Here is a 26,142-nt window from a genome sequence, read left to right on the forward strand (position 1 = left end):
CCTTCGTACCCCCGACCCAAGCAATCACCCCCTCGCTGTTAATGGCATCACCGCGATAAAATATGCAACAAGTCTACCAGCGGCTCACGGGAATTTCGGGGTTTCCCTGTGATCTTGCCGCAGTTTACATTACGGCCCGTGGTGCGTCCACTGATACTCCCACCCGCGGACAAAAGCCGCGAAATGACGGCCCAATGCCAACGGGTTCCAAGTCACTGTCGCCCCGGTCCCCTTTGATCTGATTGTGTTGCTTCTATTCACACGTGACTACGCAACTCTGCTTACAAAATCTCTCCCTCTCCACACTTACGACAGTTCACACAAATATATATATATTTTTTCTTCTTCAGTTAACTAGTTTGAAAGGGAGATAGAATGAGATCGGAATGATGTGCGCGCACTACTCTACTTTTGACCAGTAATACTCCAACACGCAGCGAAGGTGCATCGCCAGCAGAGAGAATCGCCCTGCGCAACGCTTCATTTCACGGCGTGTCTGAAATACCAACTTTTATAAACAATAATTTACTGCACAAAAACAACTGGTGTGGATCACAAATCATCTTCATCTACTACCTCGACAACATTTTCTTTTAATTCCCCAGCAGTGGATGCGGCTGGTCGTATATTTTTTGATTGCCTTAAAAAAATAAGGAATTGAATCCCGTTGTGAATTCTGCAAACTGCCGTCCGTCGCATCAACGATTTGAAGGTTTTCAAACTTGGAACTTGTTCTTCCCGCACTATCGAGCGCTCGGATACACACACACACGGGTTGCATTCAGCGCGATCGTGCCCACGATAATTCACCGGGTTCGACAAACTCGCGGGCTACATACTCTAAGTCAAAGTTTCAAGCGAGCTGAGAGAGACTACAACTCTAGCGTTGTTTACACCGACTACACACAGGTAAGTATTTGCATGTACGGTTTTTTTTTGTAGGTGAGCCAACACTTGAGATCGATCCCAGATTATCTCTGACAAAGGCCTTGATTTCAAGGGCTCATTAGTGAGGTAAATGTGTGGACAAATAATGCATTGATGGATGCCGGCAAACGGGAACTATGTTCTTTGTTTAGACATTGAACACACTTAGCGTGTGACAGGGAGCTACCTCGATGGTATAATGACAGCGATATCGCATTGATGTGCAAGATTGCTCTCTAATTAGGCAGCTGTTTGTTGGACATAAACAACCCAAATAATTTTGTTAGGCATTGCATGGCGAGATATCAATAATATGGTTCTCAATTATTTGGTTTGCGGTATTTACACCATGTGTGTTTCTACTTGCCAGGTAGAGCTTTTTTTTCTTTAGAAAATGTCTTGCTTATATATTCTATTACACTGGAGTAGATTTTCGGAATTCGGGAGACTTCTCATTTCTGAAAAGAACTGTCCTGCTTTTGGGACAACAGACATTTGCATTTTGGTTTATGATACCTTTTCACCAGATTCGCTACTTGTAAAGCCATGTATTCAAAATTAATGTGTGTCGTCAGTTTGTTATCGACCTCCAGGCTACTGGGACACGAATTATGACTGCCAACATAAATATTATTGTCGTAAACTATAAGGATAATGTTGTAAAATAATAAACGCAGCAATGTCTGATTGCAGGTAAAGTTCGAACGCACCGGATTGAAGATTGTTTCGTACCACGTGGAGAAAAAAAAAAAAAAACAAAAAAAAAAACGGTTAAAAGAGGCTGTAATCAATTAGTCGCCAAATTCAAAATGAGATTTTGTTCGTTTGCTGCCACGTGCAGTTGGAAACGGTTTCGTTTTGATTTTTGTTTTTCACAGTACTTTTCGGCAAACTTTAACTGTAGTGTCAATCCCCTAGCACGAACTCCATAGAGAGGCCGTCGCCTGATTGTGTACCCAATATCCGCACTGGACTATAGGGCACATCATTCAGGGTACGCATGGTATATACCCCGATGGGTGCAGACAATTTGTGACATCAAATCTGTGCCCCGGATAAAATGTAACCATCGACATGGACCAATATCGTCTCAATTGGGATCATACTTTCTTTTCCAATCGGGGTATAGTTATAATCTGACAGTTGAAATGTGGGTATAAGTATATCCTGACAGTTCAAATTGGGGTATAAGTATATATCCCGATTCCAATACAGCGGGTGCCAATGAACCCTTTTGAAACCGCGCAGTTGCCTCGTGTTTGACCCGCTTGCAAAGTGTTCGAAAAATTCAAAGGATTTGAAATATTGACTCCGGGCCAATGGCTAACACCCCTGGCTCTATAGTGACCGATCTTCAAGTGTAATGTTTCTTGTCACTGTACATTGGGTTTAATGGTTGTCGTCTTGTTTGTTAAATTACAATGTTATAAACGAGATGGTGAAGGTTTTATGAATTCGAGTTTTTATTACGTTGAAAACAATGCGAGTTCTTGGAAAAAACATACACTCAGAGAACAAACAATGACCTGACTGTCAACACAGATTATTAAGTTATGAAAGTGCCCATGGTGTGTGAATGAAGGTCTTGTGGCATGTCTTGAATGCATCTTGTCTTGGACTTGATCACACCCCACCCGGGCAAATAATTGCCAAAGACCAGTATCATCCTCACTTGGTGTATCCCAGCATTATGAATTTATGAAAGAAAACCTCACCCTTGCTGCAAAGAGTTGGTGTGTTTTCGATGACCGATAAATACTTCATGCCCGAAGCCAGTCTCTGATTCAAATCTGTGTGTGAACAATTGCCGCTTTCTCCAGTGCAGTGTTGAGAGAGTCATCTTAATGCTCAACACGACAGCATTGAATAGAAGAGTTTTGAGCAGAGAAATTGCGACTTTCTGCACCACAGCAGGCACGAGACAAAAATCTTATCATGCGTGTCAATGCTACCTCCAAAAACTATTTTACTTCAAATTGTCGCCACATTTTACGTAAATATTTGCCGATTGTTGTCTTCGTGTACCAATAGTGTGTACCATTCAAGAGTTAATCTTTGATGTAGCTATAAACTAATATTTGGCGGCGTTAGTTCTTTCAATAGTTAAAAATCATAAACGAATTGTTGTAGTGATTTATATACATCAGTTCATATCAATCACAGTAATGGATTGAGGGGGAAAATTGCAACGGAATTTCCAATCGAATGGGGGGAAAGATAAATCGGATATTTTCTTCTTTGGAAGGGTGGGGGACCCGCTGGCGACTTGCCTTAGAAGAGTCCCGAAAGCCATACAAATGAGGCGCTTCCCGAATACTGCGCTTCACCCATGCTTTGATGTTTCTCGTTTTCTCTGTTTTCTCTATCATCGAGACGGACCCAAAGCGACGCACACACATACCGCAACAAAGGGCATATATTTACAAGCTCTTTTTCTTTGGGATCAATGTAGCTGTTTTCACGGCTGAAAGATCAAAGGAGTTGCCGCCATTGTGTCGGCAGATCAAAGGGAGTACGGCTCGTGCGCTAGAAGTTTAGTCGACATTCAAGTCAATGTCATCGATGCGTGCGTGTGTGCAGGGCATAGCGTGGCGCCATATGAGTACACATGTTAGAGGGTAGGCACACAGCGTTTGTTTTGGGAGGCCAGCGTTTTCTAAAACGGCATTCCTTTGGTCTACAGAATATGTATAAATAATTGTGAAACAAAGGAATGGTGGAGCCACAGGGATTCGAAGACGGAAGTATTGGTATACTGTTACACCAGAGGGGTGGACCTCTGATCATGCTCTCCGATCTAGGTTCAGGCATGCTCTTCGTTTTTGCAATGGCAAGGGCATCAAGGCATTTTACCCCTGCTTGGTATTAAAGGCAGTGGACACTATTGGTAATTACTCAAAATATTTATAAGCACAAAACCTTACTTGGTAACGAGTAATGAGGAGAGGTTGGTAGTATAAAACGTTGTGAGAAACGGCTCCCTCTGAAGTGGAGTAGTTTTCGAGAAAGCAGTAAATTTCCACGAACTTGATTTCGAGACATCAGATTTAGAATTTGAGGTCTCAAAATCAAGCATCTGAAAGCACACAACTTCGTGTGACAAGGGTGTTTTCTTTCATTATCTCCCAACCTCGATGACCGATAGAGCTCAAATTTTACAGGTTTGTTATTTTTTGCATATGTTGAGATACACCAACTGTGGAGACTAGTCTTCGACAATTACCAATAGTGTCCAGTGTCTTTAAAGTGCACCCTATAATATGACTCGAGGAAGTTGAAATTTCTACTAGAAAATTTCAAGGGCACCAAGGCAATGTACAGGGGGCATCATGGAGGCAATCGCCACAGGTTGTCTAGTTTAATGCCAACCAGCTCAAAAGCACAAAGTTTATTGAATCACATTCGGCCCTTTGAGCATTAAAACAAAAACCGTTAGCAGGGAAGTATACTACACGGGGAAATGAACTTCCGTTGCCCAACACATAAAAACACCTAGTCCTCAGTTGATTACTTTTTAAGCCATAAAAAAAACCCATTGCAACGTTGCATAAAATTGCAGTGTCTCTACGGACTATCCTATTGAAGGATAATTCGCAAGGTGGCCTCTTTTTTTAACTATCAATCTTCCGGGAAAATATTTCCGTCAGAACTTAAAACCTTATCAATCAAAAGTTCGCATCGTTTATGCTTCAAATTCTACATTTTAGGGGTCAACAGACGGTGATAATGATTACTCAAAGTAAATTTGTGGAGAAACCTCCGACTAAAACCACGGTAAACTAAATCTAATTAATCCAAACGGAATTTCTTCCAGGAAGAAATGTCGGTATACTAAGAAGAGAAATTCCAGGGGTTGTTGAGCTAATGTTGCGCTGGATGTTTTGAACAGTAGCCCACGTTACCCATATCTTGTAATAGGTTACAACTGATAACCACTTTAGTGCCTACATCTAGCTGAGCATGCTTACTTTACTTACTTACTTGCTTAAGTCGAGTGGTGTCCTCGAATCACGATGGTTCCCCAAGCCTTCCTGTCCCCCATTGCCGACATGAAATCTGTTGATTCAAGTCCCGTGTCCATTTTTGAGAATGTCAGTGTAATAGATGTTAAATTTGCATCGGGGATAAAGAATATTAATTTTGTTTTTTTTACCCATACACCGATGTGTGTTAGCACTGTATACTCAGTACTTTCCCGAGTCCTGTGAAAAAATATCACAGGCATGTTACTCGGGTGGGATTCGAACCCACGACCCTTGCAATTCCAGAGCAGTGTCTTACCAACTAGACTACCGAAGTTGCCCGGCAGCTAGAGGCAGTTCGAATCCTATGTTTTGGCAGCGGGTTTTGGCAGTGTAAGTTATTCTACCAGGTTTCCTCATCCCATGCTTAGGGGTCCACAGAACAATATTATATATACTGGTTCGTCTTTGCTCCTGTAGCAGTGGCCAGCAAAACGCATCCTTCTCTGTCTGATTTTTGTTGATAGTTTGGGTTGGTTCCCATGTAGGACTTTGTTGGTCATATGTTGACTCCAGTGGATTATATGCTTTTCCAGTTGAGCATAATTTATCGGCAAATTAATGTCAATGGGTATGAGGGTCCCAACAAGAACGTAAAATACGTTGTATACCACCACGGAGGAAGATGCAACATTTGCTTCTTGCATTCAGGGAGATATTTAGAGTTACATTTAACATAAAATGTTAAATTTGATCACAAGAACAAGGGCAGATTGGTTTATTTCAACGGAACTTTCTGCAGAATCTTGGATGGTTGGCAACAGTGCCTTCCATAATTAGGCCTAGCCTAACTATAATAAGAGTTGAACAAGTTTTGAGATGCAATCGCCATAACATTATTTTGTTTCCTTCCATTGAGCTGTGCACAAATCGTGCCTACAGAAAGTCCAGGCTCTGTGTCTCTTTTGTAAACATGACCTATACACATTAAATACGTATATATTATTATGATGTCCGAAATTGACGGCTAACGGACTACGGCTGTTGCTACGGTTGTTGCTGAGGATTTCCTGCGTACCCCCAACGTACGATGACGAAGCCAGAGTCGGAAAACGGCCCCGAATATTCCTGCCAAGGTCGTTTCCCCGCACTGACCGTTGACTTCATTTAAAAAAGAACCACCTGAAATAATTGTTTGGGTTGAAAACATAATCTACCTGAACGAAGTTGGCATACCGTTCTTGGTTTAATCAAAAGGTGATCCGGTGAGATATTTCTGTTAGATTTAAGCTCAAGCTAAGCTTCGCTGTGTCTGCAATGCAAGGCCGTTTGCCTCCACGAACCTTTCAAACTGACTGATGATCACTTGGTTATCATTGAAGGCATTGACCCGGCTGGGTATTTATTTTGTACCGGGACCAAAACAGTGAACAGCATGAGAGCAACGAAGGGGATTGTTGTGAAATCTTCTTGAAACTTTTTTTCCTGGTTGTTCCATGTACCAGTCCTGGGGTGGATTTCGTAAAGAGTATAAGACCAGTGTTTTCTTGAGTTATGGCGAGTTACTTGCTCTAAGTTTTGTTGACTAAGTATTAAGTTTTTTAGCATAGGAAATCGACCCCGGAACTGCATTGTGAGCAACTTTTCTCAGATCAGCTGAATTCGGTTCCTCTTTTTGTATTCTCACAAGTGTAATTTAAACTTAAAAAAAAAAAAAAACTGTACAAAACATTGGAATTTTGTAATTTCCTATTTTTTGGTGAAGTGACATGCAGTTGCTGCCTGATTATTAGAGTTTTGTAAAAAGATAATTAATGGTTCAAATTTGAATGGTACTAAGCGGTGAATTTTTACAAGTGATTGTGAAGACTAAAAATAGCCAAGAAGTTTATAAAGTCCAATCACCGATATTTCGGTCCGTCAGCGAACGGCGAATGGAGGTTCGCGTGTTACCCCCATCAGGTGCCACGGGGCAGAGACGGGCAGTGGCCGCGGCACCTACCAGAGAGTGAGAGAAAACAAAATATTGAAGGTGCGCCGGCCGAAACAAACAACAAGAAAAACATACGTGCGCCGGCCGAAACAAACAACAAGAAAAACATACGTGTGGTCTGCTGCGGGAGGAAAACAAGGTTTTCTAAGATTTCGGAAATAATTAAAGGATGTTTTAAACTTTTAGGGATAAGCCATCCATTTGTAAGACGACTGTTGTGGGAGTTACTTTGACTCTTGCCGAGTGGAAAACAAACAAGTATTTGTAAAGAGTTCTCAAGGCGAGAGCTTCTTTTGAAGTGTACCGATATTTTTTGGGGAAGGGGAAAACATGTTTTCTTGGATCGACAATGTAGTAGGTTGTGGAACCGTAACATCAAACAATAGCATCCAACAAGGGCGGGAATATTAAAAGTCAACAAACTTTTTTTTCAAACCGGATGCCACGTGACTATGTCTATTGATGAAAACTGTTATTCTAGGAAAGGCCTGTATGCTTCGTCTTTGAAAGGGTAAGGGCACCAAAAAGGCATTTTCTCCTTGGTTATTTCTACTGGGTCATTTCAAGGGCACCAAGGCATGTTGATCAGGCAGGGGGCATGGAGACAATCGCCTTTGGTTGCCTCCGTGTAGTATCCCTATCAGGGCCGAGTAAGCACAGGAAAACGATACCTATGAAAATTGGTACCAACCAAACATTCAAAGGCATGGATGTTTGTGACTCACTGTTCTGCTCCAGGCAAAAGTAAAAAAAAAAAAATGTGCAAAATTTTAACGTCTGAGCCATATTTAGAACAAAAGCTACACTGGCATCAAACTTGTGGCTAGCCCACAGAAGCCATGTGATTAAGCAAAACAATTTTTGGGAGGAGACTTGGCTCTGAAAAGAGCCATTTTGTATGGCCTCGACGTTTCAGTCAGTATACTCTTAACTCGTCTTCAGGAGAAGCAACAGTGTTTACACGCCTTCAAACAGAAAGCAAATCCTGAGGGCAAAAAAGGGACTAATTCCAGATTCTAGTTGTAGGCGCTATACCCACAAGTTTTCCTATAGCAACAGTAACTTCTTATATCCACACCATAGAAAACTGCCAACGTCATTGTTTGCATCTTTGCGCGGGGGCGAAGTGCGACAGATTGTAATACGGACACTCATTATCGAGGTATCTATTACCGATTCGCCCCAAGGCACCGACTCTTGAGGAAAAGGAGAGCCGGTAGAGGGAAATCTTAAGGGACACATCTGAATGGGGGTAGTGGAGGTCACTTTGGGAGGGGGATTTGATAAGTAACTGTGACCCAAAGTTAACCTTGCCTCGCTGTTGGTTGGTTGGTTTGTTGGAACTTACTCTTTGGTTGGCAGGGCTGGACTCAAAACATATATTGAGAAGGGGCACTGAATCTCAATTCAATTTCACACCAGATGCCTATTCGCCGCTTCTGCGTAAAAGAAACTTAAAAAACTTGTTTTTTTTAGTTGAGACAATGGGTGTTGTCACATAAAAATACCACCAAAAGGATTCAATCTTCCACCCAGCATAAAGTGTTAAAATAACACTAATTTATACGAAGAAAATTACATTGTGTTAATTTAACACCATAATGTACGTTTTGATTCTCTATTCGGCATTTTTAACTCACAGTTTTTTGCAGTGTTAGCAATGTTTTCTGTTCATCGGGCATTTCTTCATAGTCTAGGTATAAATTTGAAGCGGTGACAATAACTTTCAATAAGGGTACACATTATTGAAAAAAAAAATAACAATATGTAAACCAAAAGTCAACACACGGAACATCGCATTCTAATAAACTAGTTTGCTCACTGACTGAAATAATTTGCAGTGAGAAAAAATTGTATGATCATCGGAGAGGCCCTGAAAGCTAGCTGGAGCTTCAAGATGTTTATCCATCCGAACTATTTCAGGGTATTTACGAGTTGTGTACAGTAGAACCAACCCACCAAAAGACCCAAGATCGTCCAAACCTGCCGTATGGTCCCTTTGAACTTCGGAATTTGTTGAGGTTTTTGGTTTGGCCGACAGTGTTTGTTGATGCGCCCAAGTAAACGAGCCGAGAGTGGCACCCCTGAAATCTGTACAAACAAATTGGCCGGTGACCTTTTAGAGAGAGGAACAACAAGGCGGGAGGATGCTGTGTTTTTGAGGGGCGGCTCGGTCTTTAAAGAGGGGTATTTTTTGCTGCTCATGTTTGGGAGCTTAAGCCCCGTCAAGATCCGGAAAAATATTGATTTTGTATTGCCCCCGTTATACCAACTTAAACTTCAAACGGCTTAGGAAGGAGTGTGCGGGGGTCTGAACGAACTTTTCGTTGTTTGGAAGAGTACGGTGAACTCGCGGTTTTGGTCCAGTTTCCGGAACACCCTAAATCAAGAAACGGAGAACTGTCCTAGGTTGGTATGATTGGGAAAAAAGAACAAGTTGATTTAGGATTGATTGTGAAGACAGAGTTTTGAGTTGTCTTTCCACTCGAGTGCACTCGGCAGTTCAACACCGGTCGAGATGCATGACTGAACAGGTTTAAATAGTCTGGTCGTTGCTCTGTGTGGTTAAATTATACACACTTTGAGCACAGCTCCATGGATTGATGAGACTGAGGGAAAACATCCTGTGTGGCTATACTGGCTTTCCGTCATCCGTACCTTTTACGAGTCCCTTTCGATATCGTGGAAATTTGTTTAAACAAAAATTAGAACTTAGTGAACCCGATTGCCACTGATAAATTAGTCCGATTGGCTTCGGTAGGCGCACTGAAGTGATCCAGAACACCCCCCCCCCCAACACACACACAAAAAAGGGGGGGGGGGGGACACGGCAGAAACTCAAAATAATGAAAAAGCTCTAAAACGCAAACCAGACCTCGGCCATATATTCCAGATATGTCAGGGGGGTATATAAAGCAAAATGAAAACAGCTTCATTTCATGAAAAAAAACCAGAAAAACAGGCGTATTCAAGGCGAACACATTATTTTGTTCAGACAAATTCTGACCCGAAACCAGGCCTCTGTTGTGAAGCGGCACACATCACCGGCTTATTAGGCAAACATCACACGGGCCCACTCAGGGGAGTTGGGCCAGTGGAGCCTGGGACATCAAAGGGACCGAAGAGCCACGGTCAGGCGGCCGGGGACTTGCGGCACGCGTTGCTCTTTTGCTGGACCATTTGGGCTGGCTATCTTGTTTCACATTAGGCCAAACTAAAAGAAATACCAGTTGGTCGTCTCCTCCCCTCATCCTTTTTGAGGCCACATCTTTCTTTTTTCTTTCTTTTCAAAAAGACAATTTGTTTGTGTATTTCTCATAAAACTTTCTAATCTTTAAAGAACTTGTAAATACATGAAGTAAGTGAGGCAACATCCCTTTTTATATTTTTATATGCTAATTATTTTGTTCTTCAAAAAGACAATATATTTTTCTGCAATTTCTCATGGTTCTTACCAATCTTTTAAGAACTTGCAACTACATAAAATAAGTGGGGACTATAAACTGAGAGAATTGGTGGCCAGTTTGAATTAAAATGCTTGCCGGCTACCTTTGAAAAGGAAAAACTAAATAAAAAGGCCCCATTCTCCTCTTTTTAGAAAAACAAACGGACGACCAACGGGTATTATTTTTTACTTGGCCTTAAGCATGATCCCCCTTTTCTTGGGAGTTTCTGTTTTTTGAGCTGGTCTTTCCTCAAGCCGTGATGCGGCCTTGAACCTCCTAAGCAGCCCCTGGGGTGTCTTAATGCAGATTGATAACAAGCCAAGTTGAGTGGAAAATGATTGGTATTGTTTTTCATCTGGTTGGCCTTTTTCCAAAAGAGGCAAAGTAATACATTTTTGTCTTTGGAACTGTTGGAAGTTTCAATCCTGTTTAAACTAGATGTATAATAAAACTAGCCCATGAAAGTTTCCAGGCCTCGGTGACCACTGGTCATAGCCTTGGTGCCCTTAAAATGCTCCAGTAGAAACTTACTATTTCCTCATGTGGTGCCCTGTAGCAAAGAGAAAATGGCTTGGTGCCCTTGCCCTTTCAAAAACGAAGCATACACGAACTTAGGCCTGAATTTCATTTCAAAAGGTGGTTTGGTTTTTGAAATATTACCAAAATCCACAGCGAGTATGTCCACATGAAGAATAGTCCCTCATGACACAGTTGCTCATTGTAATCAAATTTTGGGAGATAAAAAGTTATGTCTTTTTCCATAACTGCTGTACTTCTTCCCACATGTTGTTATTGCCATTAATTTTGGGAGTCGGTTCTAAACGTATGCTGATGCATGAACTCCTGGGTTCAACTTTATGCCATTTGAAACTCTTATACATATAGATGATAGGAAAACACTTATATCTTTTTATACACTGTCTACTTTTCCCCACAGCACAATGACTTCAACAACATCAACCATCCTCATCCTCCTCCAACTATCAAGCCTCATCCTCCTCACATCAACAAGGAGAGTTCCTGCCTCCACAGAAGAAGGTGGTACCCAAGAAGAATCCAATGAGTTTGTACTAGACCTCAAGACCGTGAACGGGGATCCAGACAACCTGATGGCACAGATCAAGCACCTGGCATCAGCACTCCAGACCTGCGGATTTAGCGGGGAGATGCAACACATGAGGCTGTTCCAGCTGACAAACCAGTCAGTCACATGCAATGATGGAACACCGGCAGGGTAAAGCTATTTATAACAGTTTGTCAAACGACCTCCATTAGGGTATACCTCTACCCCGATTAAAACCTACCACTCTAAATGTGGAGATCTGGGAACACACTCCCAACATCTTTTTGATATCGCAAAGAAAATACCTTCATTAGGGTATACCTCTACCCCGATTGAAACCTTCTTGTGGAGATCTGGGAACACACTCCCAACATCTTTTTTATATCACAAAGAAAATACCTCCATTAGGGTGTACATACTGAGTATACAGTGCTAATATACATCGATGTAAGGGTAAAACCAAAAATTATAACACCCCAAAATAGTTTTGATATCCCACAAGATACCTTCATTATATACCTCTACCCTAAATAGAAACCTCTTCCACTAATTGAAATATCATTTGGAAGAGCGGAAACAACACTTTCCATTTGTGAGCTGACACATAAAGTGTCCCAATGGGATAGTTTACCCTGTTTGAATGTAACCAGTACTTCCCAACAGAGAATAATGGTCCAATTTCAGGAAATGCTGACAGTGTTAAAGATGTAAACACTTCTCAAGAGGATTGGTAAAAATATAAACTTTATAATAAGTATGTTTTTTTCACCTGTTAATTCCCAATCCTATGCTACATCTCTGAGAACCAAAGAGTGTAGAAATCCATAAAATCCCAAACCTTGTTTTCAGCAAAAATGTGCACAAACAAGTTTTTAACCATCCAGCAGTTTTTCTGTCCCAATATGTTTAAACCCAGTGGACTATCCTGTTAAGAGCCCTCTATAAATTACGGTACTATTAAACAAAACAAAAAGGGTAGTAAAACTATGTTATATTGCCATATTACGTATAGGGTTAAGCCACTGGGTGCAGTATTAAATTTAGCCAATACAGTTCAAGGCGATGTGTGTCAGTGAACCTGTCAATTTTGCTTTGAAAGAAAGCAGACTATTTATTTCCTTTTAATGCTTTCTTGAAAGTCGCATCCTCTTAAGGGGATCCCCTCACTGTTACTTCCCATCGCAGACTTGAATGTAATCCCTGACTTCATGGCAGTTATAACCAGTGGTTATAGGTAGTGGCTTTTGACTGGCACCCCGTAACAAAGATATTGACAAAATAGAGAGTCTGCCAAAATTACAGCTCGGTAGCTCGGTAGCCGCCACGTTAACAATTCGGAGGTGACAGGTTGAAATCCTGCTCTTGTCAGTTTTTCTTTGCTCAACACAAAATTAGTTTCTATTGCAACAAACTGTAATGGAAGGCTTCCTTCAGCCCCAAGCAGGGGTGATGTATATAAAAACTTAGGACTTTTTGTTTACAAAAATAAGTTCAATCAATTTTATGAATTTATTTATTTGTTGATTAATAATTACCCTCGCCCCCTGAAAACTCTTGCCCACTCCTCTTGCCCCAAAGTGAGATTAAACAGTGCACAAATGAGTGGTCCAATAGGCCTACATTAAATAGACACTCCAAATGTATTTGTTCCCATAACAAAAGTATCTGAATATACCAATGATCAAAACAATATGAGTGTCTTTAGAGGCAGAAAAAGAAGAATGATATATAACCTACTTTTCTGTTTATTTTTTTTTTCAGATACTACTTCAGGCGATCTCAGGGAAGTAAAAAATGGCTCATTTACCTGGAAGGTAAGTATACATTTTGAAATGGACAATATTTTGTGGCTGAGCAATCAAGCACACAGGACTCAAACTCTGGCGTTTCTGATCAGCAGAATATGGGTTCGAGTCTCGGTATTAAGTTAATACCGTTAATTCAACACTTGTGTCTTTTAAGGCACTAGACACTATTGGTAATTACTCAAAATTTTCAGCTTAAAAAATTACTTGGTAACGTGCAATGGAGAGCTGTTGATAGTATTTATAAAATAAATGAGAGAAATGACTCCCTCTGAAGTACTCATAGTTTTTGAGAAAGAGGTAATTTCTCACTCAAATATTAAAAGACTTTAGGCCTGAATCCATTTATAGGCATCTCAATTATCTGAAATCACATAAAGTTGTGCAACAAGGGTGTTTTTTCTTTCATAATTCTCTTGCAATTTCGATGACCAAAGTTGACTCCAAATTTTCACAGGTTTGTTATTTTATGCATATGTTGGGATAAAAGAACACTGGTTTTTGACAATTACCGAAAGGTGTCAAGTGCCTTTAACAAGTTTTGTCAAGCAATGGTGCACTTTTCACTAAAACTTATCCATCACAACAAGGGGGAATAAAACAGGAAAAAAAAGTTACTGTGTGAGAGTTTAGCTACTGCAGCTTTAGGCCCAAAATGGTCTGTAGTTATTGCTGTAGAAATCTTGAAGGATGGATCTCTGCATCCATGTAGCAAATAGTCTTACATCAATACATCATTTAAGACATGGCCTTGGCTTCCCTAAAGTAGATCATGACATTCCCATAACCCCCAGCCTCCATCAGCAAAAACATTGACAAACTCCAAGATTGAAATAGCTAACATTGCTCGTACTGCTTCCTGCAATTTGTTCCAATAAACATGTTATCACACACAAGCCCCAGTCTTTCCCCTGGGCCCAATTTCATAGAGCTGCTAAGCACAAAAATTTGCTTAGCATGAAATTGTTGCCTTGATAAAAACAGGATTACAAAACAATTTCCATTATGGTTTTCAGGATAAGCAAACAATGGCTGAACACCAGTAATAAGCGATATGCAAGAAATGGAAATTTGGTTGTTAATCCTGTTTTTTTCAAGGAAGAAATTTCATGCTAAGCAAATTTTCGTGCTTAGTAGCTCTATGAAATTGGGCCCTGGTCTTTCCACCGTAAACCCGAGTTAAAAAAAGTGAGGATGCTAATTTGGATTCACCCCTACTTCTCTTCTAGGAGGATGGCATTGTTATGACCGAGACAGCTGCCACAACAGATGGCAAACATCAAGCAAGCTCATGAGTTCAAGGAGTTGGCTCAAAACGAAAACAGGTAATTGGCTATTAATCCGTATGCTAATGATTAATTCAAAAACGTAAACAAAGATGGAGCTGTTTTATACCAAGCATTTAGGGCAATGACTGTCACAGGTGAGGCTGTAGAGTTAATGCATTTTTCAGGAATTTTTTGTTGAAGGTGTGCTCAGTCTGTTCAAGCTTGCATCCAAAGCCACTATCCTTTTTGATATACTATAGTGAACACTATATAGGGGTGCACCATTTGGTTTGGGAACAATATGGCGTGTCATGGCAAAGCGATTAAGAGCACCGGATTCAAACTCTGGTGTTTCTGATCAGCAGAGTGTGGGTTCGAGTCCAAGTCGAGACACCTGTGTCCTTAAGAAAGACACTTAACCATGATGCTTCATTCTTCGGATGGGACGTCATGCCATTGGTCCTGTGTGGTGTGTAACGCACACAAAAGAACCACGTGCACTTATTGAAAAGACAAGGGGTTTGGCTGGGTGTTTCTGGTTTGATTGGCAGCATAATTATTGCACCACAGCAACTTGTAAACCATTACATGGTGCTATGTAAAAAGGAATAGGTCTCATAATTCAAACATAGTCCCACATACCTTGCAGGAAAATACTGTATGTGAAAGTGCCTTGAGCGTCACCGAGAGACTCTATACACGCTGCATCAGAAGTCACCACTAAAAAACCCAGATATACCCAAACCCAATGTCTTGTGTCCTCCATATCTCAAAAAAGGCCCATTGGTTTTGTGGCTCATATCAGAAATATTAAAGAATTGTACATCCTTCTTGTAGTTCAATTAGACTCAATAGAATTATCTGTTTTACTTAAAGTTATAAAAATTGATTGATTTGACAGGTACAGGAATTCTGTCTCCAGATCCCGAGGAAAATCCTGTATTCTGGAAATCCAATGTTGTGTAAGTTTTTAACAGTCAATTATTGGAGCTTCCCTTTAAGATCTCAAACTGAAATTACACCCCTGCTGTTATTCAGTAGATTGGAATTGTCTTTTTTTTTTCTCTTTTTTTTTAAGAGAGAAAAAAACACCCAAAATATATTTACTTTTTTTTCCTCAGTTCCTCTCACCAAAGAACATTCTGAAATAAACCCCTTGCAAAAACAGCGTCAAGGAAGACATTTAGAATTAATGATTTGATTAAGGTGAAGATTGAGAATACTGTTTGAGACGTTCGGACTTAACTCAGAAATAATTTCTAACTTCAATAAGAGTTTATTACACTGTCTCCCTCAAACTTGTTAATAATTATTTGTTTTTCACTATCTACACAATCCAAAGCTCCAAATCTGTATTCACTTTGTTACGTTTTCTTGCAATTTATAACATAACAGTTTCTTTTGTTTTTGTGAATTTTACAACATCCCCCACAAAATAAACAATTATTAATTGTGCAGGTTCTTAAGTGTTGACATGCTTTTCCTGCATTTCCTGACAGATATATTTAATTTACTTTCGTGTGTATTTAGATACGTGCCTTACTGCTCAAGTGATGTGTGGAGTGGGACAGCACCAGCATCAGAACCTGGTAACAAAATTTCCCCCCTCACTTTGGTCAAATTAAAAAGATGATACAAGGAGGCAATTCATGATTTACTTAAAGACCACTGGCACCAGAAATATAGTTTTCTTACTTGTTTTATTGATTTGGTTTACCCTCACACCGATGTGTGTAAAGCACAGTATACTAAGTATTTTCACAAGTTCTGTGAAGAAAATTCAGACATATTCCTTGTGTAGTATTCAAACCCACGACCTTTGTCATTCTAGAACAGTCTTACCAACTACCGGTAGACCAAAGAGGCAGTATGAATCCTATACTTTAGCAGGGGGTACTGTTTTTTCTTTTCATATTCTCTTGCAACTTCGATGAGCAAATAAGTCCAAGTTTTTACAGATTCGTTATGCATATGTTTGGATATATTATGAGAATCCTGGTCTTTGACAATATTACCCAAAGTGTCCAGTGCCTATAATGATGAGTATGTTCTATCTTACAGGTGGCTATGCATTTATGGGTGCTCTTATATTGAATGAGATCTTCAAGGAGTTACTTGGGATAGGTCTTCTTGATGCTCGGCAAGTTGTCTTTGCTGGTAGCAGGTAGATATTCAAACAACTTTAAAAGATCTTAAGACACAGACCTGGGATTTCAAATTTGAGGGACAAGATTTTTTAATTTTGCAAAGGGAAATTCCATTGGACAATCTTAAAGTCTTTGAGAAACTTTTAAAGGAACGCCAAGGCCCAGAAAGGGGCAACAGGCCATGGATGCCTTTGTGTGATTGTAGGTCTGATGATGTTGACATAGTGTGGCCGAGTGTGGGTTCGAGTCCCAGTATGGCGTTTGTGTCTTTAGGACACCCCTATTGCCCTGCTTTTCATTTTGCTAGTGTGTGTTGTTCAATACTTGTTTAAGAACTCAGTACACTTTATTAGCATTAAGAAATCTGGTTTGCACCTGATATATTTTGAGAAGGGTTGGCAGCAGAGTGTGCCAAAGCACCTTATAAAGCTAAGCTGCTATATATAAAAAAGGTCTCATAATGCATCGCTATACATGTTTGTTGTAAAACATAATGAGTAAATGTTAGTGCCGCGAGGGCACCCACCTATGGCGATTCCGAGACTTTACAAGTGGTCATCATTATTGTGATTATCATTTAAAGAGAGAAAGAGACAGAATAAGAGCCTTTACTTCCAGCAATTGTCCACAGCTCACAAGAAGATGAAAGAAGGGAAAAGCCCATAAAAGGAGATGACACTGTACAGCGTTTATCAACTTTTGATATCAATCTCAAACTTATCCAGCCTGGGGAAGCATTTGAACAAAAGTGGTTTCAAATAAGAGTGATACATCTTCAATTTGTTTCATTTCTTTTAAGTGCCGGAGGAACAGGTGTGATGCTGAACTTGGACAGAGCATCAGCAATGCTAGCTGAAGCAGGCAGCAGTGCACAGGTCTTGGGGCTGATTGATTCTGGTTGGTTCTTGGATCAGGAGCAACAGACTCCGATAGAGCAATGTAGATTTGTCTGCAATCCTGCTATGGCTCTACAGCTAGGAACAAAGTAAGAGAGCACTTGTTTTTTTCTTCTTCCATGAGGTTATTCCAAGCCTGTAAGTTTCGTTTTTAAAAGGGCAAGGGCACCAAGGCATTTTTCTCATTGGTTAAGGGCACCCTATAAGGTAATTGTAAATTCCTACTGGAGCATTTCAAGGGCACCAAGGCAATGACCAGGGGCATTGAGGCAATCACCTTCGTTGTCTCCGTGAAGTATCAGTCCTGTAATATTCTAGGATCTTTCATCACTCTACCAAAATCCCAGAATCATAACCCAACACCCAAAACTGTTGGACTCTGATTATGATCATACTCTTATTTAACCTTTTTATCTTCCTTATTTTGTCAAGGTTATGGAACAGCATAGCACCAAAAACGTGTCTTGAAATGTACGGAGAGGAGAACAAATGGAAATGTTTCTTCGGCTTTAGGATACACGAGACATTACAGAGTAAGGAAGTGTTGATATTTAATAATAATAAATAATAATTAGTTCTTATTAGCGCATTTCACAATAACGTCTCACTGCCCTTTACATTAGTGCACAGGTCATTGGGCCAATCATCTTTTTAATCTTTCTCAGCTCCCTGGGGAGTGTATACCGCCCTCTACCCTTGCAGGTACCAATTTATACCCCTGGGTGAAGAGAAGCAATTATAGTTAAGCATCTTGCTGAAGGACACAAGTATCATGACTGGGATTCGAACCCACACTCATGAGTAAAAACCCTACATGTTTTCCTGAAGAGACAGTGAGAAGAGCTTTACAATAAACATTATGACATGGCTTTAACCTTTAAGAGATTTTTAATTATGTTCAAATTACTCATTTTCATAGGGTAAAAACCTTGACCACGACTCACCCACTGCTGCTCTTAATAACCACCAGGGCCCAATTTCATAGCGCTGCTTAACGGTAAGCAAATGTGCGTGCTTACTGTAGCAGAAAAATTTGCCTAAGCCTTGACGTAATTCAAAGGTTAGCAGAAAAATTGGGAGGCCATTGGCGTGTTTGCCGTGGATATGCATTGTGACGTCATTTATTTTTGTGTGGTAAGCAGCGCTATGAAATAGAAATTGCACAGTAAGCACAAAACCGGCGGCTAAGCAGCGCTATGAAATTGGGACCTGGCCATGATTGAGTTTAAGAAGTTTGAAGTCAAAGTGAACTGATCCCTCATATTTTTGATTGTCTTATTACAGCACCAGTATTCATCTTCCAATGGTTGTATGACGAAGCCCAGTTAATGGTTGGAATGTCTGAACCACCTATCCAGATTGAGCATTGGAACTTTATGCAGAAGACTGGTCGAGACATGAGGGCTTCACTTCGAAATACCTCGTAAATATTTCATGATTTATAATTTGTTCCCAAATCAATGATATTTGTTACATTGAATGATACAACATTCTAAAAGTGATCAACTTTAAAAGTTATCTGTCTGTTCTTTCCACTCAGTGCGGTATTTGCACCAGCTTGTTATGCCCACATGATCCTTACAAAAAGGTAAGTGAATTTAAACTACTTAAACTTTTAAATATTCAGGAACTGTTTCATATTCTTTTTTTGTGGCAGTTAATTGTTGGTGATGAATTAAATTGTTTTTTTTTTTAATAAGCACAAACATTTTTTGGTGCGTGATAAAACCCATGTGATATTTTTTACTCTGCTCACTAGACCATAGTTCGGGGCAGTGAGTAACTTAATCATGCTTTGTTCTGAAAGAAATTGTCCTAATATTCAACTACTGCATTCTTAAAGAACCAAACAAGATCTTATCCGAGCTATTTTCTCCTCTGCAAAAGTCATGAAAGCATAAAGACTCAGCTATGTTTGCATTTATACCACAAGTCCCATTGGTTGGTTAGCAGTTTGCAACAGCTAAATATATTTTTCTCAGAAGTGTAATTATGGTGTTAATACCACAAACCATACTACACATGACTGATACTCCACTATTCTGGTTGGATAGTTATCATTTCATATAAAAACATTTTTACTGACGGTAGCCACTCCAAGGTACAAGATTAATGAAGCACCGAGTTGTTACACAACTGGTTCTTTTCTGAACAACCATCGACAACTCGTAGAGAGAGAGAGAGAGAGTTGGCTGTGCATGCACAGTGTTACGACAAACCAGGTTCAAACCTCAGTTATCATTTAGACATGCATAGTGAAAAGAAATACACCAACACAGGTTTTAACAAGAAATCACAAGAACAAAATATGCCAAGACATTCAGCCTGAAAACAGCTGCTTCAATTAATTCCGAACCTTCTTTGGAAATCGACAGTGACTGGACAAGCATCCAAGTGCGAAATGTTAGACTTCACAAGGCCTTGCAGTGTTGGCTAAAGAAGAATGAACCAGAAGAACAAGGTAAGTCATTAAAGCAAAATCCTCACTGATAGAGAGGGATAGTTGTAGAAAAACAACGGTAAATTTAAGTTCATCGGTCGACAAAATACAAGGAGCAGATCACTTTAGAAATCCCTCACAAAGATATCTATGTACCCCTTATAAATATTTTGATATAAAATACCAACCAAGAAGGGAAACTGACTGAGAAATTTTCAAGTGATTTGGTGTTGAACAAAGACAAATTGACTAGAGCGGGATTTGAACCAATGCCCTTGCCGGTGCTCAACCCCAAAAATTAGCTTTCTAGCCCTATGTTGGCGGTCTTCCTATTTTGTCAAGATCGGTGTTCGTGTGTGCCAGTCGGAACCACCCAACTTTTTCCACACCAACTGCCCCTTTATACACAAGTGAGCTGAACAAATGATTACTTCTCTTTTTATTTTGCTGTGGATGTGTTCGGTATGCTTTTTATATGCTCCTTATGCATGCTTGCATTGTTGTGTTGTGATTAGTAGTCTTCACTAACAAACTAACCAAAAAGAAAGCCATGAACATTTCACCGCGAGTTTAAATCCATGCCCCCCCAAAAAAAACTTCATTGATGACTTCAAATTTAACATATAACTAGATACAGGTTTGGATAAACATGAAACTAAATGCAGTAATCTGATATGAAGCCTCTATATGCAAAGCTTCAATTCTCTGATGCTCAACCCTTACTGTAAACAAAAGGTTCAATTGGGTAGTATTGCTGGTAGAGGAACTTCTGGACAAAATGCAACTGTAGAATTTATTATTTTATGGGAAACAAATTCAGTGTTTAAACATAACTTTATATTTGTCATAATGGGTGCAGATACCTGTGGTACACGTGAGAACACCAAGTAGCCATTAATTTTACACTAGAGTACATTGTAGGTTAGACAAAGGACTGGCTAGTTTTTTTTTATAACAATCTTCCATCAAAGAATGCTTTAGGTAGAAAGTATCAGCGTAATGGACTTAGATTTAACAGTAATTTAAGTTGCAGCTTATAGCTCCAATATAAAAAAAGAACAAAAATTCTTACTGTTATAAAGCAAAATGCTATAAAAACAGAGAGCCAAATGCCACTTAACGCTACTAAAAGTTACCGAAAAAACACAAAATATAAGGCATGTTCTGAACTGGTCTCCCTGGTGATATCTCTTGCATGCAGTGCTCGATTTCACCAAGGAGGCAGGGGTGCCTCTCTTTGGCGTCTCCAAAGAAACTGAATACTCTTCAGAATATGGGAGTGGGCATCCCATGACAACCGCACCCCCACCAACCACAGCTGAGGATGAGGAGGAGGATGAGAGTGGAGGAGGTGGTTGGTGGCCATGGAAACGAAGTGCAGGTAGGAGCAAGTTCGAGTGCGCACATTTAGTGGAATACTGACCAGCAACATACATGAGCAGTGATGCACTCACTCAAACGACTTGTTTGGAAACCTAGTCAACCATCGGTATCACGATACTCAACACTTCCTTTGCCTTCCCAGTTTTCGCTTTAGTGTCACTGGTTCCCCTCTGCGCTTATGTTAGCATCGAACAGGCTATTGGGACCAGTGAAGAAATCATGGTCACGAGGCTGGTTCCAAATGGTCGACCACAGTAGTCAACCATCGGTCGACCAGCCTGGGTTTGAGTCGGAATAGTCAACCTTTAGTTAACCATGGTGCACACTCGAACTTGCTCTTTGTTGTTGCTACGATGGCAATACTGCCCATGGATTGACCCATGCAAAGAAAAGTTCTTAATCTAAAAAATATTCATCAGAAGAAATGGAGGATACAACAAGGGTACAAAACAAGGGGTATGATTATAGAGTGGATTTTTGTTCAGAGAGGATTTAACGGAATGTGCTTGGCTTTCTTTGGATCTTGTTTATAGATGCATGTTTCTAGTTTACTGTAGAGCTGTATATTATGAGTATCTGTCACAGACAGGCACTAAGAAATAATGTATGAATCTGTTTTGTGAGCTTTAATCTGAAAGTCATCTGATTGTATTAGTTCAAACATACTGATGGGTGATTTGTCTAGCTTTGATGTCAATAGAGCTTTCAAGTCTTGCTTGTGTCTTGCTCTGTTTTCGAAACCTTGGGTTCCTACTTGCATTGCTTTTAAGGGAAGGTACACCTTTGGTAATTGTCAAAGACCAGTCTTCTCACTTGGTGTATCCCAACATAAGCATAAAATAACAAGCCTGTGAAAATTTGAGCTCAATTGGTCATCAGATAGGAATAAAAGACTTCCAGCTAAAAGTCTTTTATTATTTTAGTGAGAAATTACCTCTTTCTCAAAAACTACGCTACTTCAGAGGGAGCCGTTTCTCACAACAGCTCTGATCCAATGCTCGTTACCAAGTCAGTTTTTAAGTTAATATTTGTTTTGAGTAATTACCAAACATGTACCTTCCCTTTAATGTGCATAAACATGACTTTAACAGGTCCCAATATTTGAATACCTGTGAGTTGTGAACAGCCTAAGTTGAAAAAAGCAAATAAGAGATAAATGAAGTAATCAATTTTGAGACTCAAAAAAAATCTCTCTAAAGTTATCACGCAGTAACCCAGGCAGTCGGGCAGGGATTGAAAAACCCAATCCACATAGTGTGCCCCGGTAGGATTTGAACCAGGGTCCCAAAAGTGGAAGGCAGGGCAAGACACCACTACCCCAACCTGACTTTATGTCGGTGATTAAATAGAAAGTGAAACAGCACTAAGAGTAAATTTTGAATGTCTGATTTCCCTTCTTGGTGTAGAGACAACAGAAAGACAGACACGACTCAGCAAGAAAAGGAACGGCCGTAAGCCAGGACAGATCGTAGACAGGGAGATGCAAGGTGATGACCCCGGTGCATCTGCCAAACGACCCACACCAAGGAAGAAGAAAAGATGCCAGCTGAGACTTCTTGATCATGCAACCTGCCCTCATTGTAACCCAACATGTCCAAAGAAAATCAACCCTTACACAGGTAAGTTACTCCTCTTAATCAGGCCTGTATTCTTCATTTTTGAAACGGCAAGGGCACCAAGGCATGTACTTCTTGGTAAAGGACAACCTATTAAAAAGGGCACCAAGGCAATGACCAGGGGGCAGGGAGGCAATTGCTTTTGTTGCCTCTGTGAAGAATCAGACCTGCAAGTTAATGTTGTTGTAGAAAATTCCATCCATGACCTTTGCATTCTACAGCAGTGTCTTGCCAACTAGACCACTGAAGTTTTAACCAAAAATGTTGAAACCATAATTAATAATCTTTATTTCCATCTATTAAAGTTATTCCTCAACTTTTTGTGTTTTTGCATTTTTAGGTGAGGATATAGAATTTCTGTCTTTCATGCGGCTTATGGGACTCGACCTGACTGCCCTTGCCCAACAGATGGGACTGGATGAGAGGGCGCTCTCCATGGTGAGTCCTGCTGAAGCACTGGTCATGATTGCAGAGGCAGCAAGAAACTGACACGGCCAACTTTTACCTTAAGAAGGGACGGACAAAGCACATTAACATTTCCCCCCACGACATAATTTATAATAATATTACAGTTTTATAAAGTGCACATATCCACCAAGGTGCTCAGGGCGCTATTACAATGAAAAAAACAAAAACAAAAACGGTTTAAATAAATAAAAAAAACAGATCTTTCGACATGTGGACGGCCAAAAAAGGTGGAGAAATCAGAGACAAAAAAGTGTGCGTGGTAGCCTGTCAGGCGTCCAACAAAACACAGTCAATTTAAACTACATCAGTGAAATATCTCTGGACCAAGCAATTTTGGCTCTCAATGCCCGTTGTCTACCCAGTTATATTCATTGAATCCCCCATAAAGATCTCCTTTCTCGAAAGGAGTGAAGCAGTCACATTGGGGAATAAAGAAACCCATATTTGGGTCTGGGTTTCACCATGCCTACCTCACTGGCTCAACCAAGAGCTGTGGGCCTGCCACTCATTTTCACTTTTCAGAAGTATCTACTTTTGCAAAGTTACACCCCCGTCATACAGGTTATATCATCTCGTTTAAACATTAAGTTAGGTATGGGAAAAAAATCTCAAAAGTTGATTCACCTTTCAACTGCTGTTTTATGATTAAAAGTAAACATTATGTTTTTACTAAAACTGGTAAAACTGTAAATTTGAACAAGATTTATACTGTACAGAGACACATACTTTTATTTACCAAAACAAATCAAGTACTCAAGTACATCACTACTCAAAGAATGCAGCGGATTCCCCTTCAGAAATCTTAGCTGTACTTAGTGTGATGTGATTTCTTGTTAAAGAAACATCTACTGGGCATCCATAAACTCTACCTCACTTTAAATAGTTATCTGTGGCTGTTGGAATTTTACTTTTTGAAAGAAAGTGTAGAAAAGATGAGGCTAAAATAATTGTCTTCGAGTAACCTTTTAACTTGAAAGAATGAGCTTGGAAGAAGTTTAAAGAGAGGGGCATATTTCCTGTGTACAAATCGTATTGATTCAGGTCTGTATGCTTCATTTTAAAGGGGCAAGGGCCAAGGCATTTTCTCCTTGGTAAAGGGCACCCTATGAGGAAATTGTAATTTTCTTCTGGCGCATTTCAAGGGCACCGAGGCAATGACCATGGGACACGGAGACAGATGTATCGGGCCTGTTGATTTGTTGATTTCAAATGATCAAAGAAAACATACAATGTTTGTTGAGTTTCTTTGGGGGTATTTGTGAAAACTGGTGCAAGTCGAAGGAGCTGTAAAGTTATTGACACAGAGTATTAAAGGCGTGTTGTTTTTGTACCCAAATAAAGTTAAAGTATTATTTCAGATAACCAGGTTTCAACTACAGAGAAATCTTTGATAATTTATATAATAATGTAAAAAGAAACTTAGGAATGGATGAAGGATGTGGTTGAACCTATTTAAAAAAAAAAAATGAGCGTTTTAATTTTATACCAAAAACTTGTGTAAAATATTTTGGTAAAATAGCTCAATAGCTATCTTTTTTATTATAGGACTGTGTAATCTCTGTGAGTATTGACACCACTTTTTAAATGTAAGGTTATAGCTCAATTTTGTAAATATTTTTTCAAATATTTTTTAGTGTCATGGTACGTGTACTTCAGGGCTAAGTAATATTTTAAACAGAATTCAACGCGAGGCAGAATAATAAGTAAAATAAGGCAAAATAATTTGGGAAACAAACGAAACATTCTCTTTTTAAAGGCTACATGTAGGTGATATTGAGAGTAGGAAGACCTAGTGATTTGTTACATTGTCAGCTCTCGTGCAAGCCACAGCTCATACTGCTTTTGATAGTGGTTTCCAATGAGTTTCGACCAGCCATTCACATGTAACCGCAAGGGTTTTTCTGGTGGAGCTACTGTGCACAGAACCATCTGCGTATCAAATAGTATGTACATGTACCCACCACATTATCTGTCAATCAAAACCACAGTGTTTGATAACGATTGGTCAGACAGTAGGTTAACCGTGTACTGTGTTGATAAACTTACCACATGATATATTTAATTGCAAGTTTGCTTACTTGAATTATCATTCACTGTGTGATATGTTACACTGCAGGACAGGCTGGTATAAGTAATTATTTATCATTCAACACCACCATTAATGATGATAAATGGTCAGACAGTAGGAGGGTTGACTGTGTATCAACAAGATATATTGCCCACATGATATAATGCAGGCCGGTCTGCAAGAAAAAGTGCACCAGTCAAAACCATTTGGATGTTACTCATCAGGTAGTAAGACATTAACAAATATCAGTCTCTTTAACACACCTGCAGCCGATTTCAAGAAATGCTAGGATTAATCCCATCTCGAGTTAGGACGAACAACTCGGCCTAACTTAGGGTGGGTTCATCATCCTAATGTCTAAGGATACTGAACTGAACTCACCCTGAGTCCTTAGATTAATCCTAAGATAGGAAGAATTTGGTGAAATCAGCAGCTAGGCTTTGTCCAAATTGAGCATAATTTGACTCTGGCTTTGGCTGTTACGGACATTTACCTAGCCACAGCCTAGGCTGAAGCAATCAATTTGGAAGCAACCAATTGGAAAGCGATCAATTGGGACCCATCCCTAATTGACACTGCAAAAGTATTATAAACTGCATATTAATTAATGTATTCAAATAAAGGTTTATAAGTAGGCTATGATCAATAAAATATAAAAAC

At 39.8% G+C, this 26,142-nt stretch overlaps 1 protein-coding gene across 2 annotated transcripts; it reads left to right on the forward strand.

Annotated features, from left to right (window-relative positions):
- The first annotated feature begins 237 nt into the window (after positions 1-237).
- Positions 238-26,135, forward strand: LOC139946802 (palmitoleoyl-protein carboxylesterase notum1'-like). Of its 2 annotated transcripts, XM_071944503.1 has the most exons (15): positions 238-909; positions 11,266-11,562; positions 13,153-13,205; positions 14,426-14,521; positions 15,366-15,426; positions 15,995-16,053; positions 16,526-16,628; positions 17,411-17,596; positions 17,940-18,040; positions 18,792-18,930; positions 19,048-19,095; positions 19,883-19,968; positions 21,149-21,328; positions 22,737-22,949; positions 23,287-26,135. In XM_071944503.1, exons 2-15 carry the CDS (start codon positions 11,270-11,272, stop codon positions 23,433-23,435), a joined length of 1,767 nt encoding a protein of 588 aa, XP_071800604.1. In that variant the 5' UTR covers positions 238-909; positions 11,266-11,269; the 3' UTR covers positions 23,436-26,135. The 2 variants fall into 2 exon arrangements, with proteins under 2 accessions (XP_071800604.1, XP_071800605.1); XM_071944504.1 differs by lacking the exon at positions 21,149-21,328 and having other exon boundaries at positions 23,287-26,133.
- The last annotated feature ends 7 nt before the right edge of the window (positions 26,136-26,142 follow it).

The sequence above is a fragment of the Asterias amurensis genome, chromosome 14 (genome assembly GCF_032118995.1).
Source record: "Asterias amurensis chromosome 14, ASM3211899v1".
NCBI lineage: Eukaryota > Metazoa > Echinodermata > Asteroidea > Forcipulatida > Asteriidae > Asterias > Asterias amurensis.